At 46.9% G+C, this 26,937-nt stretch overlaps 1 protein-coding gene across 4 annotated transcripts in view; it reads right to left on the bottom strand.

Annotated features, from left to right (window-relative positions):
* Positions 1 to 10,782: 10,782 nt before the first annotated feature.
* Schip1 (Schwannomin interacting protein 1) overlaps positions 10,783 to 26,937 on the bottom strand; it is a 128,386-nt gene continuing 112,231 nt past the window's right edge. For all 4 annotated transcript variants that reach the window (XM_077700618.1, XM_077700619.1, XM_077700622.1 and 1 more), the window contains 3 exons: positions 22,710 to 22,821; positions 20,472 to 20,571; positions 10,783 to 14,690 (listed from right to left, as the gene is read on the bottom strand). In XM_077700618.1, the coding sequence (XP_077556744.1) occupies positions 14,609 to 14,690; positions 20,472 to 20,571; positions 22,710 to 22,821 (294 nt within the window). In that variant the 3' untranslated portion in view covers positions 10,783 to 14,608. The remainder of the gene's footprint in view (positions 14,691 to 20,471; positions 20,572 to 22,709; positions 22,822 to 26,937) is intronic.

Below are 26,937 nucleotides of genomic sequence, written 5' to 3'. Positions count from 1 at the left end.
ACTAAACCTTTTTGTCAATGAAACTAATTCTGTTGGCTCTTCAAAAATAAAGAAAGGGGAGAAGTGGGCATCGTGCTTGAGCTGCCACTAAGCAAGACGAGCTAAATATTTTAAATTTGCACTCTCGTGATATCTAGCCCCTAGGCTTACCGCATTCATTCACGTCCTTACCCATGTGTAATGTGCACACACGCTATCTAGGCACATGATCACGATGTACCCAGAAACGTGATGCTGTAGCCCTCTAGGTGCGGTTCCGTTGACGCTTAAGGTAAATGGAATTTTGGCTGAGTCACTTTTAGTAGCGGAGCTGTTGTAGACCGGTCGAGCCTTTTCGTACGTCTGCTGAAGGTCGTGTGTCACGCAGGCGTAGGAGCAGGTACTCAGAACCGCCGACGGCCCAGCAGAAACCTGTTCGCAGACCCCCCCGATAGAGGGCCAGTGGTCTCGCAGGGGCGGGTTCCTCTCCCTCCCTCTAACGTTTAGCTGCCGATTCCTTTGCGTGCGCTAACCGTAAAGTTCGAGAAAGAAAGAGGGCACCGACCAAGTAACGAAAAAGAAAAACTTGAGACGTCTCGGCTCCCGCACGGGAGCCTTGTTCACAGTGAATTTATTGCAGACAAAAACGGCCTTAAGTAGGCTTTAAAACGTGACGTAGGCAGCGTGCATACATTGGGTGCAAGGTTCCGATGTCGCGATTAAGGGTGTTAGACGTTGTCTGTATTATTAGAGATTCTAAATTCAATCTTGCGGCCCAATTCTTCTCCGTGGAGATGATGCGAGCATTTTCCCAGTCTATCTCGTGGCCCGACAGCTCTGCATGTTCGGCGAGGGCATTCGACGCCACTTTTTTCGTCTTCGCATCATAGCAGTGCTGTTTTAGGCGCTTTTGAAAACAGCCCGTTTCGCCTACGTACACAGAGTTGCAGTTCGAACAAGCAACCTAGTATATCACTCAGTGAAATCTTTCTTTAGGAAGCTTATCCTTTACGTGGGTCAGTGTGTGTTGCAGCTTCGATGGCCCGCGTGCCACGTGCACATCATATCTGCGCAGAACACGAGCCAGTGCTTCGCTTGTGCCAGTGCTTGAGCCTGAGCCAGTGCTTGAGCCAGTGCTCCGCTTGCGCGGCGACGGCGCTCCCGTTCTCGGGTGACCGCCCAATGAACTTCGAGCTGAAACACCGGAACCACAGCTCCGCTGTTTCAGCCGATTGCACACTGGGTGGAACTGCGGGTTCAGTTTTTGTTGTTGTTTAGTTAAGTAAAGTCTCCACGTGATTCCGGACCCTCCCTCTGATGAAAAAACCAGGCATCGCGTCGTACTAGAAGACTCCGTACTAATGTGGGCCGCCTAATGCCCTGAAACGCACACCAGTCGTTGCAAAAAAGGTCATTCCTTCTTCATTATAATTTGACCTCAGTACAGAATACAAGCACCGCAGCCAATCCCAGTGGAAGCTCCCGCCTGAATCCATTGACAGAACTAAAATGCCTTTGGTTTGTTTTTTCACGAGCCCTATTTGTTTTGTAAAGCGAAGCTTTTTACCTCTACCCCCAAGGGTTCTGTCGCAACCGTTGGTGTCAACAGAAAACTCCCGCGAACAAATAAAAGAAGTTATTGGCACCGCCAGGAATCGAACCTGCAACTAATAGGGAAACGGAGACACAGCCCATTGCCTTACCAATTGAGCTACAAGCCCACGCAGAGACAGGGGAGACAGACGGAGACAGGGAAGGCAGACGGAGACAGACACTCACCGAGCACATCTGCGGGTTTACCCCCCTGTGTTCTCACTGAATTCCACGTGATAGCGTCACGCGACCCCTCGCACCGCTGTGCGCTCCACTCACGGCATGTGTAGCGGCCGTGTGCACGCCTTGCGCATGCCCTAGGAGTTATAAAAGCTCAACCTACGCATGGCACCTCACTTCTCCTCCGTCTCTGCCGCTGCCGACGGAGGCGACGAAATCGGCGGCAGAGACGGAGGAGAAGTGAGATCGTCTAAGGCCGGGTTTGAGCTTCCTTTCATTTTATAAAAAAAAGTGTTTTCACTCATGTGCTTACAACTGAACAAATACAACTGAGCCAACCACCGTCCATGAATGATACATTGATTTAACCTTAACAAAGAATATCCTAGAAGTAATATAGGGTGTCGTTAAGTGCATTTCACTTGTCTCTGGTTTCACTCTTTGTAGAGCCACGTGTGTGAATTCAAGTGACGTCGCATGGGTAATCGTTATGGGTGTCGTTTACAGCTTTGCTTTACAACCGCCCCCACAGGGTGGATTGGCGCGATTTTTTACAAATCATCTACCTAAATTAAACATTCATGTCTGTTTCGCCAGTCCGTAGCAGTGGATAAATCGTAGCAAACTCCTATGTAGTCTATTCCCCATGTGATCAGGGGAAAAAATGGGGCAGGGTTGAAATTAAATTGCGTGTGGTATTTTTAATGTTATTGTGCTTGGCGTAGTTGTTGATTTTTCATAACAGTGAGCAGTGGCGAATGATCCGAGAAATACAAGACGTAACGGGAAACGTACAAAATCTTCCTGGTTCAAGCACCGCCCTCTCCAATTTCAAGGAACGTAATACACGCGTGGACTGGGGCTTCTCGCGGGCTCTTCTCCTTTCGCTACCCCGGCTGGCTCCTAGGGTGTGGTACGGGGAAGACAGCTTTACGTGTTGTAAACTTCTCGCCCGGGCACCTACCACAGCGATTCGCTTTCACAGCCTTATTTGTGGGAGAGATACCCGGAGGCCAGCGTTGCCGGGTGTAAGATAGACACAGCTGTGCAACAGACAGAAAAAGAGCGGCAGCAGCAGCAGCCCCCGTAAAACCAGGGTAAGACTCAAAGGAAGCTCCGCTGTAAAAATTGAGACTAATATCAGATACTATCAGAACGTTTCGCACCTTACAGAGCGTAAAAACAAGCTGTCCCATTTGGTTAGCTCGCTTGAGAAGTACGTCTATAGCACAACGGCCAGACAATTAATACAGCTTAAGCGGCATGCGATTCTTTGCCATCAGCAGAATGTTCGCAAGGGAAGAAAGCACCGCCATTTTAGAATTTTTTGCGGAAAATTGGACCCATTCTGTCTCCGAAAAACGTCACACTGGGCCGCGCATCCAGCAAGCACGACATGGTGGCTCGGCAAACATTTACGCCCGTTGTTGCGGTGGCGTCACCCCAGAGCACAGTCACAGTGACAAAGCTTTCACGTAACTGTTCCGCGGCCACGTCATACGGCCCCCACGATAGATGGCCCTCTACAGTAAAGCCCGCTTATATCGAACAGCGCGAGCATCGTAAATAGTTCGATATTGCAAAAATTCGATATAGAAAGTGAAGCAAAAAAAAAAAACATATGAGAGCAATCTTGCCGACGGAGACACGAGCTAACGCTGAGCTCTTATCACCCTGCAGTTCACTATTGATACGACACTTTCTCGGAACATTAATTTATTGGGGCGGAAGAACTGCGTGAGTGTAGCCTGCTTCTTGGAGCACAACGGTTTGCTGGTGACTGCTTGCTCCACGGTATCTAAACAGTCGACAAGCACAAGACCGCTGCCCTCAATGGCACTGCAGTATCGCCGTAGCAGGGCCACGGCAGCGACGGCTTCGCTCGTGCTCGGAAGCGGTACGGAGTCCTCGGCGTCTTCGACAGAGCGGAGACAAGCATGGATACAAGACAAGCGAATAACGGCGAACCCAGAGAACCGAGCAAGTGCGGGCAGCGAGTGGCGCGGGCTTGAAGTTCGGTGACACCGCAACCGCAGCGCCCAATGTGACGCTTTCGGCTCCAACGGCATGCATGTGTGGAGCGCCCAATGTGACGCTTTCGGCTCCGACGGCATGCATGCGTGGAGCTGGTCCCCTCTGCCACGGCCGGGTTGGACGCGCCGAGCTCGCGCACCCGCGCCAACGCTGCGCGCCGTTGTATTGCAGTAAAGCCTGCCGCATGCCTAAGGAGAGCGAAAAATCCCGCGCGAGACATTGTGAGCAAAATCGCGTTCGATATAAAAAGTTTTAAATGCATGTAATTTTACCAGAATTATACAAGGGTTCGATGTCGGCAATAATTAGATATATCCGTGTACGATATAAGCGGGCTTTACTGTATTACCGCATTGTCCGTGACTTGTCGTATAGTGATCCCTGCACCGCTGTTCTCACACGAGCCGAAATAGATCGGGTCTGAGAATGTGGACTCTGCATTCGTCCCCAGGCATTTCCTTCTATTGAGTCATTCTGGCTTTAAAGTAACGTGACCAGCCGAGATATGCATGGGCGTGTGCAGTATTGCACTACACAGGAGGAGGAGGGTGGAAACGACGGAAAAAAGAGAAAGGAGGAGATGAAGTGTAAAGAATCAGTTCAAAATTAAATACGCTAGCGTCGGGGTAAAAGCACAGGTCGAAGGCGCGCGTAAGCTTGGTACATCGCTTGCGACAGAAAAAAAAAAATGAAGTAAGCTCACACTACCCCGTAAGACGAAGGTATCGAAGCTGTACGCAACCTTCACGACTATCAAGAAGGTTTAAGTCCACGATTGCAGCCGATTTGCTTCTTCGCAGACGCAACGACCTTTACTCCATCATTGTCGCAGTGACTCATTTTTTTGGAAGTGTTCATCATTGGACACCACCTTGGAGGGGCGTACGCTATGACGTATCTTTCTCGTTCCCAGCAAATGCTGCCACGATTACGACGAACGCTGCAGTTTTTTTTCTTTTTGCCAATCCTGGCTAATCTCCCTAAGTGGGTATGCTTGGCTTGAAAAACATGCGCCGGGGAAGATGGGAGGTCGCCGCGAAGCACGCACCTACGAGCGCTCGGCATTTTCTTTTTTTTAACTACCGGGCGGTCACTGCGATGCCCGCGCTCACGTGCGCGCGCTTGGCCTTTTTTTTTTGTATTTTTAACTGCATGCGGACACGAAAAATGACGATTTCCTAAACAGCGTCGCTGTTAATAACTGTCAGTAGTCGGTACTTGATGACGGGCAGAGCCAGTGCCCCCGACTACTTCCCCTCTTCACCGCGCCCCCCTTCCCTCGTCCTTAGAGAATCTCCCTGCGCACGCCAGCACCTGAGCGCAGCATGCCGTACCTGGGGGCTTCGGTGCGAACTGGGGTTCATACTTTTAACCCGCCCCGCACATTGGGGCTATTCTCCTACTGTTAGTTTGGTCAAAAGCCGAGCGGTAATAAATCGAGCCATGAATCTCCACACGACTTAGCAGTGGCGTGAGAACGGAATAGGCTTAGCTGGGCTGGCTGTGAACGCGCTGCTGCAAACGCTCTGAACAGCCGATTTTCCGACTGTCTGGCGCAGCGAATCGGTAAGAATACGAGTGGCGGCTTACCGTCTGCTCAGCAGCCGATCCCTTCGGGTTGGGGGTGCTCGAAGAGGAGGCTGACTTCATTGCTGCCAGGGTTCACGATGAGCACTCGAAGTAGCCGCGAGCGGGCGCTTCTGTTTTCTTCTTCTTCAGAACGTGCACTCAAGACACGCGCGCACGCTCTCCAGGTGATGATGACCAGGACACCCTCGTCCTTCTTATATTATATTTATTTATATCCTTGTATTTCTGGGGCTATCTAACTTTCCGGCAGAAAGCTAGACGGGCAGATGAGATCAAAAAGTTTGCGGGGATAAATTGGTCGCAGTTAGCACAGGACCGGGATAATTGGGGATCTGTGGGAGAGGCCTCTGGCCTGCAGTGGGCGTAGACAAGCTGATGAAGATGATGATTTTCGGAGAAGGGGCTATGGTACAAATGATCGGTGCAGTTGGGCCAGCTAGGGGTGCACATGGTTCAAAGGCTGCTCCGGCGGACTGTCGGAGGCTGTCATCGTCACTGGTCAATTCACATCAGTGGGTATTTTGTTACTGTACGTCAAGCAGCGGGTACCGGTTGGTGACGTTATACGAGAAATCTTAACGGAAGGGCTACGTCAGGCCTTACCATACCCATGAGGAGCTAAGGCTGCCGCATACTACCGGTCCCAGCCAATAGGGGCATTAAGCGGGCGCATACTTCGGCACCCAAATGCAATTTTTTTCCACCCACGAGGAGCTGGGAATGACGCTTTGTTAAAAGCGGAGCTGTTGCTGCTGGCCGTAATGTTAGCGGTGTCAAAAAAAAAAAACGTCGTCATAGTTAGTTGCCGTTTACCGTGCTCGTGAGTACGCGTTTTACGAGGAGCGCCCCGTGTCGTTCAGGCTTGCGCGTGGCGCTCGCAAAAGTACGAAAATTTCCCCGCATTTCCCCGAGGGGAAGAATGTGAAAGTGCGAATGCACGACTTGAATTTGCGCGGTTCGGTAATGTTCGCGAAAGAGAGATCACACACACACACACAACTACAAAGAAAGAAAGATGCATTTATTCACAGACACCTATTTGTGTTGTCGTTGTACTTGATTGCTAGAGCGGATCTCAGCTTTGAAATTTCGTGTCAGTACTCCTTTAAGCGGGTGCATTAGCCCTTCTCACGCCCGATTCCTGGCCAATCCCCCACGTGGGTATGTGCCATGTCAGCGGCCAGGCAGCGCGCGCCCATCTCCCCCCGTTGCCAAGGAAGACGAGGAGATCCCTGGCCAATCCCCCACGTGGGTATGTGTCATCTCCCCCCCGTTGCCAAGGAAGACGAGGAGCGCGCGCACCCGCAGCTGTTGCTATGTGGACGGACGGCGGTCAACGGAATTCAGGGTCGCTTATAAAGTGCATTCGCACTTAAAAAGAAGAGTTCACGCACGTCCGTGCATGAAGCGGGAGCAAAAGACAGCTCGCGCTACAGACGCACAGTTCGCGAAGCCAGTTGCCACCGGTTCTAGCGCGTGCTGGCGCGTTCCACTTTGGGAGACATGTGAAAACCTGCGGACAAAACGATCCGGGCTCGCCAGTCATGCATGAGTAAGAGGACGATATAGATGGATATGACGATGACTACTACTGCTACAGTGAAAAGCGACGACGGAACTTGTAAATAAACCATTTCAAACACAATGCAATGCGTGGTGGCGTGTCCTTCAGTGTTTACATAGAAATAAATCCTCCAGCTTCGCTGTGGTTCAAGCCTTGCGCGACTTAGTGCAAACTTTGCCAATTGTTTCGCCAACTGATCATGAGCCAAGTAATACGTGACTGATGTTCACGCACTATTTTTTATTCATTTAGGCCCTTACGGGCGTCATTCGGGCTGGGGGTTAAAAAAAATAACACAGAAAACATTAACCTTCATAGAAATACAAATACGTACACATCCATGTCGAAATGCATAGTTACACAATAAGGATAGACAAAAAGGGGGCAATATTTATCCAATTCCAAAAACTCGATGTACAGGTTCGAACATGACACAAACATTGAAAAATGATTTATATATTGAGGAATAATTGTAGCTCCTTAATGAATGAGTCGTGGTTAATGAGGGTAATGATGTTACCTGGGAGCTGATTCCAGTGACGAATAGCAAGTAAGAGTGGCAAGAAGAAAAATAGGTTAGTACGCGTGCGAATAAAGGCTGGACTTTGAAGCATGATATAGGCGCAAAAAAACGCGATTAGCGGGTTTTATGTGCGAGACAGTGAAAGAAGACTGGCAGTGGTACACCTTATGAAACACCGATAAAGGACTATGAGCCGGCGTTGTTGTAGAGGTACGTGATACATCTAGGAATTTTCTTTCTGTTATGCTTGATGTTCGTAAGTAGTTCCTGAGAATGAATCAGGCTGCTTTGTTTGGGAGGGCTTAAGTCGGGGGTTTCAGAACCGATGGGGGTTCCAGATTAGTGCTGCATATTCTTTGATATACAACTACATAGTGTTTTGTAGCCTTTGTCACTTGTGAACGTGTTAACTGAATTCATATTAAATTGCGCCTAATAAATCCGAGTGATTTAGATGCTTTGCTGGTTATTGTATCGATATGATGGTTCCACGTTTTGATCAGACGTTATGTGGACCTTCAGGTATTTTACCATGGAATCATGGCGTGTGTAGGCATACTACAAAAAAAAGTGACGGGGCTCTGACATGCTGGTTTTAGAAATTTTATGGCGTTAGTTCTGGGCCCATTTGTGTATTTTTGTATTGGTGCAAAGGCCTCTAAGACCAACGAGCACTAATACATTTAACCACATCTATATAGGTTAAAAAACCTGGCTAACCGGAGCGAAAGAACTCAACGAAACAAAGGTAGTATATCTGCTTGCTTCGCTAGGAATGTCGTCAAAGGACGATAGTGTTCTGCCACCTCTGCCGCATAACACGTTCCCTTCCACTCTTCACGCTCTTCCACTCTCCTCTGCCCGGTCCCATGATTAATCCAATCCAGGCTCTTTTAATGTAGTTCAATATTACCAATATTACCGCCTTCGGTCTCCTCGCACGCCATCTGTTGGGACTTTTTTTTTTCTTTTCTGCTTCGAACAGCTCATAAAAATTCTATTTCAGTGTTTCTTTTATTTAGCTTCTTTGACATCGTTTTATCACGTTTCTTTTTTCATTTGTTACCGTAAAACAAATCCAATGTGTAATTTCGATTAGAAAGAACGCTGCATACCCTCGGTTATGTCGTTGCATTTTTCCTTAAATATGCCTTCGCCATTGAGCCATGGCAGCACTTATTGGTACGATCTTAAAAGCGTTCTTTCATGTGCTATGTGGCCGGTCAGCATGAATCGAGTGTCAGACAGACCAAAATTTTCGCGTTTAGATAGCCCATAAAGGACTGCAGTCTTTAAAACTGCAGTGGTGTTTCACTTCGTGAAGATGGGTGATGTGCAAGCCTCCTGAGCACGCCTATAGTTCATCTCACAAGCTAGCTGCAGCACTGTGGAGGCAACATTGGTGTCCCCCTCAGGGCGCCTAACTTACCGCGAAGGAAGCGACAAAAGGCGCCGGGGCTGTGCGGTGCCACTTGCCGAGAGGGGAGAAGGGAGTGTCCTTTCAGGACCCCCTTCACGGCGGATTAGGCGCCCTCAGTGGGCGCACTATTGATAACAATGTAGCCTCCACAGTGCTGCAGCTAGCTTGTGAGATGAACTATAGATCAACAGCCGGTCTTGTTATTCGGCTCGTTGACAGCTGCTTGCCACAGTGTGCCTCCTACCGGTGGTGAGCACGTGATCGGCCGCTGGCTTTCCCCATGTACACGGCGTGGCCTTGAACTTGCACTCTTCTGTTATTCCCGTGGGCATCTCCCGGGACAGAAGGTGTGGGGGCACGTCGCTGTTCTTCTGTGTTCTGTTCCTGAGGAACGCCCGCTTTGACCGTGCGTGGCGCGTGCAGCCAATTTCTTCTAAGGCCATTTCGCCCCTCCTCTCCCAACCCGCCGAACACAGTCTAGACTCTCCTCCTCTCCACCTGTAGACGCCCTCCTCCTCCTGCGCTCGCTACACTCTCCCAGCTCAGCGGCGTCCGCTTGATTAACCAAATCTTCATTCAAACGACCAGGGGACTGTTGTTACAGGCCCCTTGTTATTACAGGCCCCCATACAGCCGTCCTTATTCCTGTATACCTCGCTTTTCCTGGCAGTCCTCGCCCCTAAGGTGGACTGGATGTCGGGATCTGGACTGCCCAGGGACTTCCTTTGATGCTCCATAGAGGTGTTGGGGATTGGAGTGGACTGGAATTTTATGCCACTCTCACATCATGTGGTATAGGGTACCGGGTTGAGAAAAGTGGTTGCAGAGGGATGGTATTCCGTAGGGAACATAAGATTCAGGCGAGCTGGGCGGGGGCAGGCGTTAATCCGCAGTCTCCTTGGAGGCGTACACTCCTCGCCGATTTCCCAGACGAGACACTTACCCTAACGTGCGAAGATCTGCGCACGCTAACAGTGTTGCGCGCTGCTGGCATGAGCAGCGCCAATAACTGCGTTCTTGTGTGGATCCAGTCAACAGTCAAGTTTACTTCATATTTAACTCTAAAAGAAAGCTAACTCCGATTGCATTTAGACACTTAAGGGTTCTGAATGTAAAAGCATTGCTGTCCAGGACGTCGAGGAGTGGCTGATTGAACACCGCTGGGCGCGCAGGGCTCAGCACAAGCTGAAATCAAACCAATCGTCCTTCACAATTATAATATGAATCATGCATAGCAAACTTAAAGAATTCTCTCTGCGCACTCCCTTTTTGTGTTCAGCCAATAGGCTTGTTCCTTTTGTTTTTCTGAGGCATGCGTTATAGAACGCATCACAACCAGCAGGAATTCAGCAGCAAGAATTCAGGAGCCTGCCACAGAGGTCGACTTTTTTGCTCAATGGGCCATATTATGCTTTTGCATTTAAGAAAAAAAGTGCGAGAAAGAGAAGCTGTCACCACTGGCCACATGGGTTGCCGCATGGGTTGCCTCACTATCCTATGACTATTTTTTGCTTACTAGTATATCCTCATGTGCTTGTTCCAAGGAAGTCTTGATGTCCATTGAGGCGCGTGATAACAAATTTGTGCTAGCCATATTACACAGGCTCATTTCATCAAATCAGACCCCATAGATTAGAGACAGAGAAAGAATAAATTTAATGAAAAAGTGGTTATGTTAGCTGAGCCGTTGCACTGGCTTGCGACGGCAGACAGGGGCTTTGGATCCTTCACAGCAAGTATCCTTATACAATTGTGCAAGGATGTGCTTCACACCACCTGAGCAACGCTCAGAGGGATATCTTCTAATCCTTTGTAAGCTCAGCTGTACTAACCTAAGGTAACATTTCCATCGAACGAAGTTCATGATGCAGCCTTCAGAAACTTCCGCAGAACACAGGCCCTAAATTAAATGTACGTTTATTGATTCCACAGCTTGTTGCTCACCATACATGCTTACACGCCACTGCTTGGGCATGTTAACAAAGCTCTTCCTTGTCCGTAGGCATATCACTGCATGGAAACGAATAAGCAGCACATTTCCTCTCCCCTCCTCCTCTAAACATTTACACACTACAAACGAGAGCATTCAGAGGAATATGGACCCTTTGACGAGTGGTCCGCTCATGTGGCTTAATAAATAGAAGAACGAGAACATTTACATCAAAGGAAAGCTCTGTTGAACACCACTGAGATGATGCAACCGCACTATGAAAAAAAGAAAGACTGCCAGCTTAAATTACGTTTTCAAGACCAATTTACACCCACGCAAGTGCACATCAGACCTAGTGCAGCAACATCCTGGCAAATTTTGAAACGTATGCATGCAGCCTTGCACTGGGTTCTCAGTGCAATGGGTTGCAGTGCTTCATGAGGTCTCGAAGTCCCAGGTGCAATTCTGAGTTTGCACCCTTTTCAAGGGCATTCATTTTGAAGCGTATCATAAGCACAGGTGGCCCAGTGTGTGCCCCTTGTGCATATATACTTCCAGTGTTTGCATAATTGTAAATCCTGTGGTAGTTTACGCTGGGGAAACTGCAAGCGGGCACTTTTGAAATGAATGTTAACTCAGAATTTGACCCCAGTTCGTTCATTGTGGCCCCTCCTGTACTGAGTAAAGTCACCGCTGATACCAGGCCTCAATCACGAAAATTTTCCAGAGAAAATATTGATGTCTCCTGGTGACGTGCCAAGAGATTGCACGCAAAAACAAATCTACTGCATGTGCAACACTTATGCATTAATTAAAGCAAGGCAGCTGATGAAAGAAAGAAACAGGGACGCAACAGAACACACAAGAGAATCAGCTTTCCTAAAACAGTAAACACGTTTCCCACTTCCTTGGAAGCAAAACAAACTCTGGTCCTAGCTTCGTTCGTGCGACAGCCTGTGCGCCAACCCAGCCACGAGACACAAACACCACAAACAAGATGCCCCCAGAAACCGGGACCGAGTACAGGAATACGGGAAGTATTAAACACGGTACAAACAGTGGGACACACACAGCAATGGAAGCTGCAGGCCTGTGCTTTACGATGGCACTAAGAAGTGTAGATTCGCACACGCGTGCATCACCGATGCGGGAAAAGTTAAGCTAGCGTCGTACAAAGACGCACACGCCCTGACAGCACTTGGCTGTTCTCTGTACACGGCTTCACCACTGCTCCTCGACAGCCAGAATAAAAGGCAGGCCAGTTGGCGCCTGCGAGCACTCTTAACGCCTTCTCTGCTGAGAACAGCACAAGGCCCTTCAAGAAAAAAACACCCCGGGCAAAAGGCCTCGCAATGTGCCTCACCTTGTTCCCAACACTCCAACTAAGCATGTACCAGAAGCTATTACTAGCACTTTTCATTTTGCTCATACATGCTTCAGGTTGATTCACACGAAGGGAAAAAAGTCGTCTCTTCCAAGAATTTTATGCTCTGCACTTCGCTCTTTGCATTGCACCTCCTTCAATCGCAGCAGACTTCAATGTGACAGTGGAGCGTGTGACAAACCTTTGCCGTTAAAGTCGCACTCAGTGAATCTTAACGACTGTCTTTAATGATAGCTAACAGTGAAGAAAAAAAAAATCTGCAACAATGCTGAAATGAGGTTGCAAACTGTCCGGCACATTGAGTTAAGGCTTTAAATTAGGCAAATCAATTGTCTTAAATTTTTTGCAATTTTGTACGAGTTGTGTGATTTAATTGGAGCAAGAAGTTTACACCAGATATTTAAAAGGAGAAATAATACATGGCAATAGCCAAAGATAAAAATTAAGATTGCATAATGGTGAAACCAAGACACATACCTCTGGCATTTAGTAGGCCTTTTGACTTCTGTGCAATGACATTTAAAGTGTGAGTCAAACACTCTCCTACACCTGTTGTGAAAGCTGTGTGCAATAGAAATATGTTTGCACCATAAGTTTGCCAAACTGCCCGCCTGGACAAAATAGGAACACAAAATGAAAGCTATGAATTGTCCTATTACATATACGAAGTATGTTCTCACTAATTACAAGCCTAAAAAATGAAAGGCTATAAGGGCTAAAACTTGTCAAACTTACAATCCCAGAGGCATTTACTCTGCATGATCTTTTGGGGCCCTGGACTCAACTTACTGTCCTTGTGTCTTGCAAACGTATGTGGGATAGATATATACGCAATGTGTGACAACTATTATTAGTTTAAGTAATGAGCCTAGCAGAATGTCGCAAGCAATGTGCAGCTACTGAATTAATAGACAAGCCCACATGCAACATTGAGATTGGTTTCCAGTGAAGCTGTTCACACTGACCTGCATAACATTCAATTTCAAGAAACCAAGATGTGAAAAATGAAACCTAAAAAAAAACATACTTCAGTGAGCCTCATGGAGCTTCTGCCTGGTCTCGCAAAAATAGCTACTAGGCAAAAGTCGCAGCTATAAACTGTCACAAATGAATTGCACACTGTTTACAACAATAAAACATGGCACGAAATAGCAGGAACAAGATGACAAATAACAAAGGGCTCTATCATATTGTATCACACACCTGCATGTCAACCTGAGTGCCATTTTCTCTTTTCTGCAACACACTAAAGACAGCAGAAAAAAAAAAAAATGAAGAAGACGAAATCCTCATGTAATGCCATGAACTTTTTTTGTAACAACGCACAAAAACTCCCATTAAAACAATGAAATAAAGCAAGCAAGGGCTTTTAGTCAACCCAACCAGACAGAATGCAAGTGTTGGGTTAAGAATTAAGAATGTGTACAGCAGTGACTCAAGTGGAGAGAGCAACAGCCCACAACAGAAGCTACTCAAGGTAGCAAAACATTCCACGCTACACAGGTTAAGTGGCATATCAGAGAAGCAGCAAGGTGGCCCGAAGCTGTCGACACTGGGTATCACCGTGGTAGCAAACGAGTTTCCACAACAACTCCAGTCTATGTACAAGAGACAGAAAACAGACATTTCACGCAAACCGCCCAGCCCAGCAAACAGCTAGTATACATCATTGGGAGACTCGGCAGCAAATAAATATGGCACGTTTCATGTTCAGTCAACAAGGTGCCTTGGGCAGGGAGAAGTCAAGGAAATTCTCGCTTTCCCGTGGTTGTGCGAGCAGGCTAGTGGTAAAAACGAAAAAATACGCAACTTAACAGTACCGCCGACCCAAGCAGTCAGCAATTAAAGAAGCAACAACAAAAACAATGGAGAAAGAATGAATCAATGGAACCTATCACCATTAACTTGCACTACCTTGTACAACTGAAGAGGTTTGATTTGGGGGCTTGCTTTCAGTTTAAAATTGTTTCTCTAGGCCTGCAAAAGTCTTTCAGAGGAGTAAAAAAAAAAAAAAAAACACGAGTAGGAGAGCTATCGGCTGTAATGAGTTGGCAGCCGGCGTACACTCACCATCAGTTTCCTGATGGCACACAATGCAAAAAAAATTGTGACTTTATACAGTTACTGCTGACCACATAAGAGAGCAACGCAGTTTCGTCTCTCACCGTGCTGCTTTGAGAGTTGAGAAAAATGCCCGGTGCTGAAATCACGTCGACCGAGTTATCGATTTTCTGCTCTATGTCTCGCAACAGCGTAAAACAAGTAAAAACAGTCTTTTGTAAGTTGAGACACAAAAATAAAAGCACAGACGACGAAGAATGTCATAACTCAACAAAACTTCCAAATGTCAAGAGCACGGCAGGGTCCAATCGAGTTCCCCATCATTACGTCTCTGTTCGAGCCGGCTCTGTTCACTTTGAGGGGACAGCCTTGGCTGGAAGAGGCTGCGCCACTGTGGGGTTGTCTTGGGGTGCACTCGAGTTTTTGGCTCCCCTGAATGGAAAGACACGACAGGTGCTTAGACAAAGGCTTATGAACGGAATGAACGGACAACCTACGCGGTTCCATGCTTTTTTTTTTCTGCACCATGTTTTCGCTTTTTCTTTGTAATTTCTACTACACTAACACAATCGAATGCTGTTACACCTCTGCGACTTTTTGTACCATGTAACGTTGTTACAGGAGGTCCCCCCCGGCAGCGTTTCACTCTGGGACCTCCTTCTGTATGTATCAATTATTGCATTTCAATGTACCAACTATATTTTTCAATAAACCTTCAAACTACAGTGTACTAGAATTGGGAAGTGTGTCGTGCGCGGGCGCAAAACGAGTCGCCTCAGCGATGATACCCTCCTCTCCCAACCAGCTCTCAACAGCATCCCTCTTACATGCAGTGCCATCTCACGGCGCGCGGAGCAGTCACCGCTGAGACTGCCCACTTCGCTAGTCCGCGGTGGCGGGGAAATTTTGTCTGTTTCGCAACGGCGCACGCCTTTGGGAAGCCGCAAGTTATTTTGACTCTTGCCTTAAGACTGTGCCTCGGAAGAAAGAAAAAAGATGTCACGCTCGTGTGCGGTAAGCATGCTGTTCACAGATAGTCGGCATTTTCCCCATTTTTATGGTGCTTTTATAATGTCGCTGGGAGAATCGGATATGATGCTGGGCGCTTTTGTCGCAGTCAGTCTCGAGGGATCTCAACTTCACCCTTAGTCGTTTTCAGGAACGTCACCTCAATGAACATCCCCCGGTGGATTTTGTATTATCTTAGCCCCTAGATTGTGTTACCTTCATTGAGGACATAGCAGCATGCGTATTCTAGCCTAGTAGCCTGTGGGGTCAGATCCGTTGTAGCGCAATCGGGCGATGCCCGAAGTAGCAAAAACCTAGCAAGCACAAGGCGACTGCATCCGCTCTACTTCTGATATTCGAAGACAGCTTAGCTAATGGACGCATATTTTCGGACACTTTAAAGAATTATCCGAGGGGGCTCCTATCTTCCGATTAAAAGCGCAGTGACAATGGGGCGAAGGTCTAACAAGATTAGTGATACGATCGCGGAGGCACATAGTAATAAACTGCTGGACCAAGTTGCGTGCTGTATTTACCATTAATAGTTGTTTTGAAAGTCCGCTCAATGAAGTGGGCCTCAAAGTGCAGATCGCAAACCGCACATGCGTCGTTGAGGTCTCTGTCGGCTCTTTTAATAAGCCGGGACCAAGCTTCGCGTTTATCGACGTCAGCCGGAACGCAAAACAGCGACCGCGCTTCTTTGCACGACCGATAGCCGCTGCTGCAGTTGGGCACAAAACACGTGCGGTCGCGCTTGTCCTGCCGTCGTTCCGCCATCCCACTGGTTCACGTCGCCGCTGCACCAGTTCACGACGAGCACATTCTTCGCCGTAGGTTCAAAAAATGGGTAGAAATTTCATCCACTACGCACCTACCACAAAACATGCGAGCGCCACTGCAACGTATCGTTAGGCCGGCAGCCGGAGCTGCTGCAGCCGCAGTAGCATCCCTCTTGCTGGTGGCGCCCCTACCGACCCGCCGCGATTTTCATCGTGGCAGTGACCCCTCCGCTCCCATTGTTCGGCCCCGCGGACGACACACTTCCCAATTCTAGTACACTGTATTCAAACCTTCAAACTGGGCTCTTTGCAGGGTCCCCACCATGGCAAATGGCAGATCTAGCAACTTCCAAAACTTTCCCAAGAAACTGGAGTCCTCTGGGGAACCCCTGTACTCCATATATTTTTTTCATCGCAAAAGGGACCCTCGCGCACCATTGGTTTGTCCGCCGCACGACACACCTTTATCTTCTACTACACTGCATCCGCAGCATCTACAGGGTGAGCACTGCATGGCTAAGAGGGGCTCATGCTGCGTTTTGGCTCTCTCTCGCTTCTTTTTTGCCTTTCCGTGCCCTACAATAGTTTCTTATGGCCCGTCTTTGAGCGAATAACACGTTTAGGGCACTTAAAAAAATACCTGCGGCCTGGCAGAGTGCTCGAACGCCAACAAAATCTCTTCGAGGACACAGTTCTGCATGCTTCTTGACCACCCCTACTAGCGTCAGCAACGACGGCATACCACCACGGCCACCGAAACGAACAAGTACATCAGGCAGAAGTGAATTATATTGTCGCCTTGTTTAGACACGATACTAGCCCACTGGTGAGTTGGTTTTGTCTTGCAGTGCGTACAACGAATGTGGCTTTGTTTCTGATATATGTATTGCAAAAAAAATATGTTCCTGGTAGTCACTACTCAATACCTGACAACCAATTGTGCCTTTTATGAGAATATGATCCATGAAAAAATGTTAAGAATTGTGCAAAGCTCTGCGTCGTCATATATATGCACTCTCACACCTTACAGCTAGAAGCAGGAAAAGTTAATAAATTCATGGAATAATAAATAGTCTTCAAGTCGGAAAGAAACAGATTAGCCCATACGGGAATGAAAAAACCTAGTGCAGCTTTGGAAATGCTGCTGAATTTTTAAGCTAGGTAGGAGTGACGAGACCCACTACGATACGAAATGCACTGCTGTTCTGCAGGACTTCGGGAGAACACTTCACTATCACTGTAACCGAATGTGAAACGAAGTCAACGAATGAACGCTTTAGCAATCCCGCACACAATCTGCACGTTCACTTTGTGGTAGGAATGTGGTATCTGGTAAGGCCCTCTGATTTTATCTCGAGCTAATTTCTGCAGTCTTCCTTTGTCAAATGGTGATACTTTCAAGAAATGTTATAGTCGCAGAACTGGCTTTCTCAATGAGCCTGTCAGCGTGCCGCTTGCGGAGGCCACGTAGCAGAGGAAAAATGTTTGTGGCCACTAGTTTACACTCTCCTAAATACACCTCATTTGTTAACACAGTGACTGCTCCACAAAGATATCTATTTCCAACGCATACAAACGGTAAATCTCAGTCGTGAACATTCTGCAGAAGTGTGCAGCGACAGTGGGGAGCTGCCTGAAGGGACCCGCGGCCGCTTTCGAAGTGAGCCATTAAAGGGGCCTTCACTGGTGCCACTACAGGCGTCGCTCATGGCGTATAGTTAAAGATAGTGGATCAAGCCCCTTCTTACCCCTCCCTGCTGTCCTTCCTGCTGGTTAGCCTTTTAATGTTGGCTTGGGACGGCTATGAGGTGTGCAGGCATACAGTCTACGCTCGTTACAGCGGATCCGGCAACAACGAACCTTTGGTTACAATAGACCATTTCTGTTGGATTGTCTGGTCCCCATGCATTTTAAGGGAGCCCACTCCGCTCATAACAGACCCGGCTAGAGCAGACTATCGGCTACAGCAGACTAAATTTTAGGCGAAAATTGTTTCAACTGAATGTTGATAGCGGCCTTCCGCGGGGCCGGCACCCGATATGCTTTTTCTTTGTTTGGTTTGGCAAGAAGGCTGTTATGTCTAGCAACATTGTTGGCAGCCGCCAAGCCAAGCCAGTGTCAGTGGCTTTGTTTCTTTTTTTTTTGCCACCAGCGGCATGAGCGGCAGGGTCACTGTCAAATAAATTAAGCGTAATTGATGTCGTCGAACATGGGGAAAAACAGGCCGACATCACCAGAAGTGCAGGCCTGTCTAAGCAGACGGTCCGCTCGACCGTCAAGAAGAAGGCCGCTGCGGATAAATGTGACTCTGGTGAGATTGAAAACAGCGCTATCGAACACAAGATGCGGTGCACCCAGAGTCAAGTCTGCCCTCGTCACAGTTTTTTTTTTTTTATGTTATCAACAACTCGGGTTCAGTGAAGTTCGGTCTTCATTATTCCCACGCATGCATCGCTCCCGTTCCGTCCAGTGAAAAAGGTAAGAAATGCCTCAAGTAGTGGGGTTGGTTCCCATTCATTGTGTGCAATCTGTCGGTGGCCGTGCGCACTCCAGCTGGTCTAACTTTCGATTTCACAGCTGTCCATCATCAGACTATTTCGTAACAGCTGTTTCAATGGCCAGACTAAAACCACAAAAAATATGGAAGCTGCCTTGCGGGAACATCAGGCAGCGATTCGATCTGTTTGACGAACGGTTTTGGGAAAACCTGCCTTATCACGATGGGATTTAAAGCCTAGCTAATTCTGGTCATCCTGAATGATTTTTTATAGCTGGTTAATAACTACTCATCGTTATATTCTTGCTTTATTTGCTCAGCTTATCAAGCATCTTTACACACTTGACCGCATGCACTAGGCCTTTTCCAAGTGCCAGTGCTAAGTTTTGGGAACGGTGTTTAGGCGATTTTTTGCTCTTGCACGAACACTGTGCAGAGGTGCTGCTGGCATGTAGAAAGAACAAAGTGTATGTACTATGTATGTGCAATATCGGTCAAAGTACCCATTTTAGCGCTCATACCCCCCATCGGATACTGCATACTTCGGCTACAGCAATCGTTTTTTTTTTTTTCCCGGATTAAGAGGGTCCGTTGTAACGGCCGTAGACTGTAGTTGTATGTAGCAAACAGCACTTAAAAAGCCGTACCAACTATCATAAGGCCGTACACTTGAGAGTGCAACACTGCAGATGGGTGAAATGCGAATCAAGCAGTTCCTGTGCTGGCATCGGAAAGTGGATGATTTCACACGCATCGTTTATAGAGGAGGCTGCATTTCATAAGATCCCTTTGTAAAAAGTACAATAAAAGCTTGTTCATTCGAACTGCAAGGGGACGCCATCTCAGTTCCAATTAATGAAAATAAAAGATAACAACAGTGCACCGCGACTGGGAAACAGTAGTTCACGACATGAATTAAATGCTTGAAGAAGCAGGTGATTGCAGCCTGCCTTTAATCGTTGAAAGCGACAGCCAGCACTTTTTGATCTAATTAGCGAATTTAACGATGTAATGCAAGGCCTCCTCTTTACCCTATTACAAGCTGGAGAAGAAATGCGTGGCCTCCTATCTGGTCATGACCTCCAAACGAACAGCGGCACTAGTGCTTCACCCTCCTCCTCCACGTCGTCACTGGCATGACAGTTTCAGCGTTGCTGACCTCGTATATGATGTCCTCATCTGTCAACGTGCCACACATCACCGCACTCGCACCTACACCAATGTAGCCCGCAAAGAATACAACTTCCGAAACGTCCATCATAAAGATTTTGGATTGATCGTACCCACTTTTACCTCCTCCTTCATTCTCTCTGTGCTAGCCCATTCTCGATGTAATGTGGCCTCGTGTGTAGGCGCTGAGCCGCTGGTGCAGTGGTGCACAGTTCAAATTATCTGTGGTGGAGCCTACTTCTGTTCCAATTACCAGGCTTCTCTATACATAGGCTTCTATGCTTCCATGGAGCTTGGTTGGACCAAATTGTGCAGTTTGAATTATCCATAAATTTGAATTATGGAGGTTCAAATTAGCGAGCTTTCACTGTATTTTGGTATCCGGTAGCAATTATACGATACTGCTCGCTGCTGCCTTGTTGGTTTTTAATTCCTCATGACCAAGCAGCAATCCCGTGTTTGTACCACTAAAATACTGCGACGGAAAAAAAAAAGGAAATGCATTCTTAAATTACCCATTTCTCTCTGTAAATACACACTTAATTAAATACTGTAAATATGTAAATACTGATAGGGCCACCACAGAATTGGCCTTCTGTATAAAACAAACTTGCCAGTTGCCTACAGTGCTCCTACAAGCATGATGGGGGACGGGTGTAGATTACTCAGTTTGTTCCTCGTTTGTGTGTCATTTCAAAATAAACTTAAAACCTGCCAGAGACGACTTAAAACCTGCCATGACAGAAAGGGCTTTCTTACAAGAATCTTGTCATGTCCTCGATGTCGACAAGCATGGAGTCCTGCTCCATATGAAGGTCGTCCCTCTCCAGCAAGAACTTGACCAGGTCTTCATTGTGGCCTGCAAATTATAATGAGGGCACGCTGAGGACTCCTGGTGTGACACAGTGATACACAGATTGCGGGGGGGGGGGGGGGGGGGGAATGTTGCTCAAGTAGCGGTACAGTCAAACCCGGCTATAGCGAACTGCAATAATATGCGCTACGATTAGTTCTATATATCAGTTCGATATAACTGAACCCGCCTATAACAAGTTTTTTGTTACGAGTTCGCAATACGCGATAATCCCCTTGCCATTCCCGCATGCAGAAACCAACAAAATAAAGTATGTTATTACCACACACAAAGCAATCGATTTATTGCAAATAATAAAGCTACTTTCGCCTTAACTGCCTATACTTCCACAAATAAAAAAAGCGGTGATTTTTGTTTTCCCCTTCGTTTTGGCAGCGTCAACTAGCACAGCATTCTTTACACGAGACATTGTTTACACCAGTTCAAGTCCGTGTCCTTAAGTATCGATGAAACATTGGCAGAGAACATCGACTGCCAAAAGCACTTCATTAAGCGTCGGACGTCTTTCACTCGCGACATCCTCTGTCTCCTCGGTGCTTTTCATCAGCATTACGACGGTTCTGCTGACGGTGCCCGCATCCGAGGGGCTTGCAGGGACAGCAACGTCGTCGTCGACACTCAGGAAATCTTGTAAGGACACTCCTTTCGGCACAGCATCGGGAACGTTGGCGAGCTGCCGTCTTGGACCGGACTCACTGACTGGGCGGGTTTCGTCGTGAGTTCCGCACGTCGGAAACAGTTCAATCAACATCTCAACATCTCAATTGCCACTCCGAGACCATGCATTTTGGCGGCCATTCTAGTTACGCCGAGTTCGATATATCAGATGTGAAGTTCGTTATAAGGAATATGTTTCGCGTGTATTTCCGTAACTGATTTATTTTCGTTCGATATATAGCATAATTAACTCTATCCGGGTTCATTATAGTCGGGTTTGACTGTACATTCATTTCAACTTTTATTGAAACATTTGCACTTCATCCAAAATCTCAGAGGTATTTTACTTGCTGCTTGTCTTTGCTAAAAAAGAAAAAGAAAGCCTCAGTGCCTTCAACAGATAGAATTAACTAACCTCACAACAGGGCAACTCCAACAGACACCATTTCCGTACATGTGCAGTAGCAGGTCATCAGGTAAGCGGCACTGCTATTGCTTAGCCTTCATCTTTACAAAACAAGCATCAAGACAAAATACAACTTTGTTCAAATTGAAAGAACTAGCCCTTGGAAACTCACTCAGCTTCTCTACAGCCATGACAATTGCAGCTTAATTGCCACCAAAAAATGCAAGGAATTTTTAAAAATTTTCAAATTTCATGCTACAGCAAAGTAATATGGGCAGGATTGACATAATACGGGCCAGTACTAAAGACATTGATTGATTGATTGATTGATTGATTGTAGGGTTTAAAGCGCCGATGGAATGCAGGCGATGAGGCGCGCTGTAGTGGAGGGCTCCGGCTTAATTTTGACCACCTGGGGATCTTTAACATGGCCCGAAATCTCGTACGCACAGGCGTTTTTGCTTTTCGCCTCCATCAGAAAAGCGGCCGCGGTGGCTGGGAATCGAACCCGCGACCTCGTGCTCAGCAGCACAACGCCTTAGCTACTGAGCCACCGTGGCGGGGTGCACTAAGACATAGTTACCAGTGTGCAAGTGGTATGTTAGCATTCAAGTGATACAATCAGACGGAACTAGGACCCAGCTACTATAGCCCAGTCGTGTTTCACGGTGGTGGCTTTGGTCAGTGATCGCCAATTGCACAAACAGGATTCTGTGACATCATACACAAATGGCTGGTGCTGGGAGTCGCCACTGCTCAATGTTTTTTTCAGTATCATGATTTTTTTACTAAAAGTTTGGGATAAAATTGATGCCATTGTTATCGGTACAAAGCAGTCTTTTTAATGAACTAAACTTGTATTTCCCCTCCATGGCCCCTTCAATAACTGCATTTTCATTGCCAAGAGCGATGCGGCCCTGCGAAGCTTGTGTAAGGCCTGGGCCACCTTGGAGGTTGTGGCCTGAACGAACTGCCTCAGGCAAAGCAATAGGTAAAGAGAAAAAGGCATGCATACCACAATCCCCCCTCACATCACATTGATTACGGGAAGACCACTCACTTTCAATCTGCGAGTGGAGGTCGTTGACGATCACTTGCAGCTGTGCGACGTTCATGTCGTTCAGCAGCTGACGGCTTAGCCGGTGACGACTGTCAGGGAAAGAGATGCCGACCTGGAACAATGGAGGCCCACAGGCAGGCACGTCTGAGCTTGGTTCGCCACAACCACAGGACGACATCTGGCTACGTACAGTGGGTTAAAGAAGAATCTAAGTTTTCCAAGGCAAGTCGTGTAGGACTGTTTTGAAGATATTTTTTATTTAGTAGCTCCAGTGGGAGCTACTAAATAAAAGCTACTCACTAAATCAGGGCTCGCCTCATTGTACTTTAAAAAAATGAATATTTTCAAATAGAATCCATATATAATACTCCTGGCATGGTCTGGCCAAACAAAGCACAAGCACTGCAGACAACCAACCACCCTGGTGCTTGCCTTTTACTTTATACGGCCCAGTAAACCAGAATGAAAAATAACACTTTCTAACCCCACTGTTGCGAAAAACTCAAGACGCTTCTTTATCACCAAATAAGATACCAACACCACCATAACCATCCAGTCTTCTTTGAGCTTTCTTCATGTCTGGTTCAATTAAAACCTTCCACGAAATTTTCCCTGCTCAAAACTTATTGCTGCCTAAAATAAGCCACAGGATCAGTTGCCCCCTGCAATGTTCTGCAGTGAATACCTGTTCAGCTTCAACTCGCTATGCTTTAACCTTTTTTTTTTTTTGCTTGGTCTTGTAGTAGTATTGCATCACAGTGTGGGACATCCCCAGTTCAGGAAACTTTCAAAAGTTTCTTCTCAATGAGAGAGTCCAAAGGCCAGAAAATGTGACCACAGAAGGTCATAAACTTTCCTACCCAGCCTCTATGTCAAACCTAACCAAATCCAGAACTTCCACTGATGCACTATGTTTATCAAAACTTCATATCCCATTCACATCTGAACAGTATTATTGGAGAGAGGTACACAAGACAAAGCATCTACATATGACTACATACATATGAGTACATAGAATCATTATGATTATGTACAAGTTATGATTACATATAATGATTATGCATGAGTATAATTCCAAGTATGACGCAACAATCGATCGTGAAATAAAACTATGGCAAGCAAAGTCTACATTACCAAATGCCGGTAGTACTTAGCTTATGTTTCCTCCGAAACAAAACTTCTCACCCAACCCTTTATAAGAGGATAATCGAACACTTACTTAAAGGGACACTGAAGGCAAACATAAAGTTGGTTTCAAACGAAAGTCTGGCCTTTTCATAGACCTTTTAGCCTTGAATCGGCGCCGAAAGGGCCTCAAGTACTAAGAAATTGCTAATCAAACGCTGATAAAACGTGACGCAAACGGTGACTGCAGCCGCTGTGTGTGTCACGATAAACCAGAAGCAAGCGAGGCATCAGTGGTGTATAGCAGTGTACAAGCAACCAAATATGACGCTACCACGTACCGAGTGGTTTGGTCAGTTTAGTTCAAATCAGTCGTGCTTTCTCAAACTCCGGCATCCTTTGCAGCTCCAGGCCACTATGGAACCCGTGACCATTACTGATGCTTTGTTGAAGAGAAACATGTCCTTTTGAGGCCCCAGGAATGTTGGCATCGAACCAACTGCTCGTGCGTAGCTCGCACACTTCCCCGAAAGCGGTACCGCTGCCCCAAGTGTGGACGAGTAGTGCCATGACGTGGCAGCCAGGAAAGGCCTTGAGCACGCCAGACATTTCAACCATCACTTCTGGGGCAAGTTGCGCGGTGTAGCCAGTGGCGGCACCACCTGTCTTTACGGTTTGCCTATTCTCTGCCTTTAAAAAAAGCTACACGTAAGAGTGGTACATTGTGTTCTCAGTGAGCGATCTAGAGCAACTTGTATTTTGACTTCCATGTCCCTTTACTGAGAACGACTCCCAACTACATTTCCCACGACTCCCAACTACGACTCCCAACGACTCCCAATAACATTTTGGCTTAGATTTATGTATGCATAGTTTCGATAATTAACATGTGTAAATAACTTAATGTGATATACTGGAATTCTGTAGTCTCTATTGTATATGTATACCATGCAGTTATACGAGTGCACACTTGCTGATTCAGTCTGATGATCATATGCAGCCCTTTTACATTACAGTTGAACCCTGCTACAACGAACTCCGCTTCAACAAAATTTCCGCTTCAATGAAATATTTCCATTCCCCATCACTTAGCCATACAAGTCAATGCAACAAAGTTCTCACAACAACGAACCATTTGTCTGGCTTGCTTACGCTTCAACGAAATTTTCGATCATTGGGATTTGATTTGAACATTTGTTTTACACTAAAATAAGCATAATGCTAGCTATCTGTACCTTTTTATACATTCAGAACGCTTAGTTTCACCGAAAATGTGTGCCGCGCGCCCACACCACCACCAAAAAGAAAAACAAACTGATAGGTGGACGCCATTGTTTGCTGGTGATAACGATGTGCCTGGCCATCTTTACATGGGACGCAGGCACGGTTCGCCAAGCCGGAGCTACAGCCAATCCGTATCCCGTTGAAATCGCCCAAATGTGCTCTGCTGCTGGCGCCGCGCCACCATGTATGCCTAGTAAGCAGCTGTACTTGCCGTTTTCCTTCCACAATCCTCCAAAGTCAAAAGCAAAAATAATGTTTTCGTGTTTGGTCTTGAACCTACGTCATCCTATCTTAGTCACGAGCGCGCAATCGAGTTTCCACGCACTGTAACCGAATGGAATCAATTACCTGCATCATTCTTAAATAGCATTGACTCAATTGACCATATTGCATTTTGACCTGCATTGTTAATGTGTTAAATTTCTTTCTTATGCGTTGGTTGAATGACGTCCTTAATGTTCACGCTTTTCATGTTCTTTGAACTTCTGTTGTTTGCAGTTTTCATTTGCAGTTATGTCCCTCCTGCTTGGGCCCTGCAGTATTGAATAAATAAATAAAATAAAATAAATAAATGCAAGCGCGCACGGCTCGCCTGCCAAGTTCAGTTGCTGCCGTGCCAGTCAGAGGATAGGATAACGGCACCGCAACTGCCACAAGTGGGAGGGGGGCTTCCGACGGCCTAGCAGCTATCTGCAAGTAACCAGCTCAGTGGATACACCTTGTTGTACAGACATACATTTTGCGACATTTCTTCTTCCCTCAACCCCCCCACCCCACCCCCTCCGCAACGCACTCATTACGCGCAGGTAAAAAACAGACAACCATTAGTATGTTTGTTATTCGAATAAACACGACGTTGTTGTGCGTCACTCCTTTTTTAAACATTGTATTATGGTGTCAATGATGCGGAATTATACAGGGCTATTTTTCTTGTCCTTCCGTGGTGTGTTGAGGCAGATTTCACCTCAACGAATTTTCGCCTCAACGAAATTTTTCGCATGTCCCATCAATTTCGTTGTAGCAGGATTCAACTGTACCACAGAGCATCGGCTGCCCGATATAAGACCGCTCAGTATCGAGAGACGGACCCCAATGCGGAGGGTGCCATCCCCTAAACGAGTATGTGCCATATTTGTGTGGGACTGTTTCTGGACTAGCCAGCCATCGAACAAGATGAACATGCTCCGGTGGACTACTGTGCGCACTGTCCAAACAACCTAGCTGCCCTGCCTGCAGCTCCCTCGTAAATAATTAGTAAATAGATTTTCCTCTGTGCATAGCTTGCAAATAGGTCTTTTGCCTCCTCCGCAACATTTGTGCTACCACCGCCACATGCGTTTAGGTGAACAGGCCTCGTCAGGCTCACTCGCAATTAGTCCTAAGAAGGCGGCACACTGCACAGTATTACAGTAACTGCTATTACAAGTGTGTTGAGGCAAAGCAGGGCTGCTTGCTATAGGCAAGTTTCATGACCTTTAACAAGCGCAACAACGAACTTCACACAGAGACCAGTGAACGTCCGTGCCCTCGCAGATCAACACACCCGCATGCAATGCTTGGATGCATTAAAAGCACCAACTTGCACGGGGCAAATATTTTGTGATGTTTCTAACACAGAAGGTGATAGCCATTTCACTTTTGTCGACAACAACCTCCATACGAACAACAAAGCTGTGAACCCTGCCAAGGTAAACATGAATGCACGTGCGCCAAGCAGCGCATATAGGTGGTATGCCTTGAAAAATTTAGCTGTCAATTTCTTCGTTTGGCAACACTGAAATGGCCACTGACATGGCCGAAGCGCCACGGACATGGCGCG

Source organism: Haemaphysalis longicornis, unplaced genomic scaffold (assembly GCF_048455015.1).
Source record: "Haemaphysalis longicornis isolate Haplotype H1 unplaced genomic scaffold, Haemaphysalis longicornis Haplotype H1 scaffold_2, whole genome shotgun sequence".
In the NCBI taxonomy this organism is placed as follows: Eukaryota; Metazoa; Arthropoda; class Arachnida; order Ixodida; family Ixodidae; genus Haemaphysalis; species Haemaphysalis longicornis.
The sequence above is the reverse complement of the archived record's forward strand: the minus strand, read 5'-3'. Positions and strand labels throughout refer to the sequence as shown.